Here is a 6,016-nt window from a genome sequence, read left to right on the forward strand (position 1 = left end):
AATAAAAACACAGTAATAATATAAAACAAATATCAAATATATATAGTCAGATGGGGAGAAGAGGTATTTTGGTTAGGGATATTACACATTATATGATCAGTTTTCACAGTTCCCTGTATTACAACTGACATGAATATTACTGCACAGCTATAAATAGCTAATAAAGCGAGATAAGTCATTTATAAAAAAAAATCAAATAATCTTTAAAACATTTTTTTCAATATTTTTGTTCTTCTTTCAAAATCCTGAGACAAACTTCCAGAGTGACCTGAGCCTGATCAGACCAGGATCAGACTCTATGATCAGACTGTGTTTTTCTGGCGCCATCGTATGGAGTAAACCAGTACAGCACACGAGCCGTCCACCCGCTCTACTCTCGCGGTTGTCAGGCGCTTAGCGACCCTACAGCTTGTATCCCCGCACTAACCAATCAGGAGCTACCATGCGGAAAAAGCAGACCAATCAGGAGCCACCATGCGGATCGAACCGACCAATCACGATGGGGGATTTCGGCACCGATTTAAACCGAAGGCCAGCACTTCCTGTTTTCTTAACTGTAATCAACAGGAGTGTACGAGGAAAGACGCACAAAGACAAACATTTGGTTTATTGAAGGACATTTAACCGAGACCAAGGCGACCCCTGCACAAGAGTAAACTGGGACAGTAATTAGGAAGTTACTTGTTTAAGTTTATTTTATATGTTCAGACCAATCTAGCATATTAGTTGATTAATGCTAAAGCTAACATTAGCTCGAGCCAGCTGATTGCCATCGTTAGATTCGGTACGGGAGTAAACATGCCGTCCCGGGTCGAGGACTACGAGGTGCTGTACACTATAGGCTCGGGTTCATATGGAAAATGCCAGAAAATAAGACGGAAATCTGACGGGAAAGTGAGTAACCTTCACACACAGAGACACACTGCTCACCTGTGGCAAGGTAACGTTAACGTTAAACTACCTGCAGGGGTTTGTTACAACTCCGAATTGTATAACAAATTTAATAATAATAATAATAATAATAATAATAACTTTATTTATATAGCACCTTTAAAAACAAATGTTTACAAAGTGCTTTGACAAACAAAGCATGGTTCAGATAACAAAGTAAAGATTTCGAACCACAGGGAGGAGGAACTTTAACAATGCAGAACAAAATGCAACGCAAGAAGTTAAAAAGAATACACGTCCATTAAACAGAATAAAGTGGTGGGACAATCGACCAATAAATCATTGTTGAGAGGTTTTTCAAGGATAAATGAATAAAATAAATAAATAAAAATGGATAAGTAAATAAAAGCATTCAAAGGACAATAAAAGAGGTTTTCAGAATAAGAGGACGACATTACATTGGGAAAATTAGAAAAAGTGTTCAGGATAAAGTAGGAGCATTAAAATAATAATAATACAAAAAATTAAAACAATAAATAAGCAAATACAATTCAAAACAACTAATTAGTTGGATAAAAAATAAAATTAATAATAAAATAGAATTAAAATTGTTTAGAAAGATAAAGTCACATAAAAGCAAGTCTGTAAAAATGGGTTTTAAGAAGAGATTTTGTTAATATTGGACGCTGAACCAGGATATCCTTTATAACAATATTCCTGATTCTGCCAACGAAAATGTTTTTTATCTTTGACACTCATGTTTGAAGTAGTTCTTTGGAAAAAAAACACAGGTACATGTAGATAATTCAAGTATAGAGACATGTTCAATGCAAGTTTCCTCTTGAGCCTCTGGCATTTAAATACTGTTAACATCTATTAGTGTTGAATAAAAAATGATCACAAACTATTTCAAAAACCCTTTTCCCCCCAAATTTTTGTGCAATACAATGTTTTTTTTATGTGAAATAATGGTTACACACATTGTTGAATTAATGTTTTTGGTTGCTGAAGAAATAAAAACTCAAACTAACTCTTTGGCTCTGGGGTATTGGAAAAAGTCGCATCCCTGTGTAAAATGTTAGAGGCATGTGTTTGTATGATAGTTTGAAACAAGAAATGACATGGCTCCCTCTTACCTGAAAAGGTAAATGTGTAACATTGCTTGATTCAGTTTTTGCAGAGGTTTTGCAGCTTTTATTTTAACAAGACATTGTCTCGTGACTGACTTGTATTCTAATATTTAACCCTCTATCCTGCTCTGAAGATCCTGGTGTGGAAGGAGCTGGACTATGGCACCATGGCGGAGAGTGAAAAGCAGATGCTGGTGTCTGAGGTGAACCTCTTGAGGGAGCTGAAGCACCCAAACATAGTGAGGTACTATGACCGGATTATAGACCGGACTAACGCCACACTTTACATCGTCATGGAATACTGTGAGGGTGGGGACCTATCCAGTCTTATCAATCGATGCATAAAGGAAAGGTGACTATATGATCCTTTGTTTTTAAATTCTAAGTGTGCTTTAGGTTGTGTATTATTTCTAAAAACATGATGTTTACCAACAGAACTAAGATTGTGCATTTACTTTGGCAGGCGCTACTTGGAGGAGCAGTTTATCCTGCGAGTCATGGCGCAGCTCATGTTAGCCCTGAAGGAGTGCCACAGACGCAGTGACAGCAGGGCCACAGTCCTTCACCGAGACCTAAAACCAGCCAACATCTTCCTCGACATCAAACAGAATGTGAAGCTGGGTGACTTTGGTCTTGCGAGAATCCTGAACCATGATACCAGTTTTGCAAAAACCTTTGTTGGGACACCTTACTACATGTCTCCTGTGAGTGCTTGAAATCCTTTTTTTGAGTCCACCATTTTAAGCCTTATTAACTGACATTTGTTCCTTTCAATTATTTTTCCTTTCAGGAGCAAGTAAACCGGATGTCGTACAATGAGAAGTCGGATATTTGGTCTCTGGGATGTCTGCTGTATGAACTCTGTGCGTTATCGTAAGTTTTTCTCACCCCCTTCCTTGAGCTGGTTTTCCCAGCAGCGTAGATGACTGTGAATGGATGACTGTGAATCTGACATTTTCTCCTGTTTAGCCCACCATTTACTGCTTACAACCAAAGAGAGCTGGCCGAGAGGATCAGAGAAGGGAAGTACAGAAGAATCCCATACCGATACTCTGAGGAACTGAACACCTTACTCAGCAAAATGCTTAACTTGAAGGTCAGAAATGAATGTGTTGCAATTTTGATATTTGAGAGACTTCACTTTGCCAGTCTGTTAATGTTTTGATGTTGGGATGCTACATTTATCTCATATTCATCTGTCACCAGGACTATCTGAGGCCCTCTGTGGAGTCCATCCTTCAGAGTAGCCTGTTGGCTGATGCAGTCTCCGAGGAGCTCAGGAAAGTACAGGCCCAAGTCAGAAGGAGGTCAGCGGACTCTGACTGTCCCCCTGTAAAGCCGACTGAACCGATACCCTCCACCGCTGCAGAGCTCCGTCTCAGAGAACAGGCTTTGCGGGACCGAGAGAAGGCGCTGAAAGAACGAGAGGAGAGGCTGGAGAGTGAGACAATTATTTCTGCTCTCCCTTGTGTCACGTTAATCATACTGTGTCCGCCTGGCACTGAATCCAGGACTCCTGCTGACCTCCAGCCAGGCTGCTCAAAGTGGAATCATTCAAATCTGCTCTGGATTTTGAATGCATCAATATCTTTGTGAAAACATTTTGTGCATAAATCATATTGCATAATAGCTTTCTAAAGTAACTTGGGTAACTGTGCTACTGAGACAAAAACAGTCCTCCTTAAAAAGACTTCCACTTCCACTCTGTCACAAAGAAATCTACATTCCCTGGTGTAGAGGGGTTAATGATGCTTTTTTACCTCAATAAAAAAACTGTTAGGCTGACTCTTCAAATATTGTTCATTACAAAATAAAGGAACTGTTCTTGTCCTTTCCTTGTAGAAAGAGAGCAGGAACTTTGTGTTCGTGAGCGACTGTCAAAGGAGAAACTTGCAAGGTAAAACTTTTTTTTTCTCAAATGAGGTATACACATGAAACTACATTAACTTTCTCTACATTGTCTTCTATTCGTCTTGCTAACAGTAGATGTAACTCTTCATCAAATGTTTCAGGGCAGAGAGTTTACTGAAGAATCACAACCGTCTTCAGCAGCAGAGGGACCTGTCACCGTTCTTTTGCAAAAACATAGGTATGGGAAATGGACGAAGACCTCTGGATTTACTGAATAGAGAAGAAAACTGAGCAATGATTTTATCCATGAATGCTGTTGTTTAGAGTGACTGAAATCAGGTTTATTTATTACTTTTTTAAACAATTGTAAATAATGTTTTAATGCAACAATAAAGAATTATTTAAACCATTATTAATTGATAACAAAAATCAATTAATATTACATCCTGATGATATGTTATCCAGTTGCCATTTGGACTACAGTAATTGGATTAAAAAAAAAATCACATCTTTATTTCTACCCCAGATAAAAGCATTGCATGGGGAAATTGCATACAAAAGCACGATAAGAACTGATGAGTGAATCATTACTGTTTCTGGTCCTAGATATGGAGGAGCTCTCCCCCAGGAAGAAGGTCCACTTTGCAGGCGAGAGCAAAGAGAACCAGCGGCCCGATGGTGGTCAGCGTGTGACTTCACAGGAACCGATTCTTAGAAGGCTACAGGTGGCAAATATGCGCGCTCAAGCACTCACTGAAGTGGAGAGGACATGTCAATTTAAGAGCAGGCAGATACTTGGAATCCGCTGATCATGCAGATTCCACCGTCCAACACGTGACTGAATACGGAAGAGTCCTCATAACTGGATGTAAAGAAACTTTATTTATGTGATATTTAGTAGTAGCTGTGACACAAGGGAAGGAAAGTGTAATTATTAAAATCTTAATTGTGAATTTTATTTAGTTTGAGATGTTGCTGTGTGTGTGTTTCACTTTAATAAACAAACTGCTTTGAAGCAAGCAAAAAGCATAGATAATAAAAAAGATTTGAAGACTTGGAATTTGTAAGACTACACTATGTTTGGACCTATGGATAACACAATGCAGCAGAATGAATGGTTGTAAAATACTCTTATTGTGTGTTTCTTATTTAAAACCTATGATTTGAAATAAAGATAAGACCATAATTGAATGTTTTTTGTTTGTATGACCATTTTACTATGCAGAATAACAGAATATGCATGTGAGTAAGACTGCTGCTTCTTTAATTTGTAGTAGGGATTTCAAGAAACATGTCCTCTGACTTTGAATTGAAAAAAGAAGTAGTGTATGATTTCCTTCATAATATTAAAACTGCCAGTGTAATCGAGACAGCCTGCTCCCACAAGGGGTCATCAGTTTCCTATGAAAAGTCAGCTTCTGAATTTAAGGAAAGCTTTGCCAGTGGTTAAACAGGGCTTCAACCTTGAAAGTCATTTGTTCTTCATTGTAGGCACATCAGAGGATACAACAAAGAGACAAATAATAATTAATGTTTTCAAGACATAAGGGCAGCCAGTGTATACTTGATGAAATGCTCTGATAAGAGAAGAAAAGAAAGAAAATTCTTATTTACCTCAAATTTTAATTTATTTTTTGTTTAACCCTCCTGTTATGTTTGTTTCTCAGGAACAGCAATAATGTTCCTGTGTCAATTTGACCAAGGGCATATTTAAATTATCCAAAAATGTCAGAACCCCAAAAAATCCCAATAAACATTTTTTTATTCTCGTTATTAACTAAATTACTAACCACTTGAATCAATATTTAGTGCAATGGTGTTCTTTAATTCTAACAGATTGTGGTTTAATGAGGATATCTCACTTGTTTTTATTGAAAATTCATGTTGAAAGGGTGTGTGTATGAGTGGGGGTGAAATATGTCACACAGTTGCAAAGAAACAACTAGTATTTGACACTTCTGACCCCCTTTTTAGCCTCCACTTTGACTGCCGACTCAAATTGACCCACAAACAGTATATCTATAAACATGCAGGGGGGGTTGCAAGGATTTTTGAATTTCAAAAAGGGTCATTTTGACCCGTAACATAACAGGAGGATTAATTCCTTTTAAATTGAATGAACATAATTTAAAAGGTAAACATCA

The 6,016-nt window shown here is 37.8% G+C and overlaps 1 protein-coding gene across 1 annotated transcript; it reads left to right on the forward strand.

Moving 5' to 3' along the window:
* Positions 1-517: 517 nt before the first annotated feature.
* Positions 518-5,063, forward strand: nek2 (NIMA-related kinase 2). Its single transcript, XM_034699658.1, has 9 exons — positions 518-894; positions 2,156-2,373; positions 2,485-2,725; positions 2,812-2,894; positions 2,991-3,117; positions 3,228-3,462; positions 3,864-3,918; positions 4,034-4,110; positions 4,479-5,063. The coding sequence occupies exons 1-9, from the start codon at positions 799-801 to the stop codon at positions 4,679-4,681; spliced, it is 1,335 nt and encodes a 444-aa protein (XP_034555549.1). The 5' UTR covers positions 518-798; the 3' UTR covers positions 4,682-5,063.
* The last annotated feature ends 953 nt before the right edge of the window (positions 5,064-6,016 follow it).

Source organism: Notolabrus celidotus, chromosome 13 (genome assembly GCF_009762535.1).
Source record: "Notolabrus celidotus isolate fNotCel1 chromosome 13, fNotCel1.pri, whole genome shotgun sequence".
NCBI lineage: Eukaryota > Metazoa > Chordata > Actinopteri > Labriformes > Labridae > Notolabrus > Notolabrus celidotus.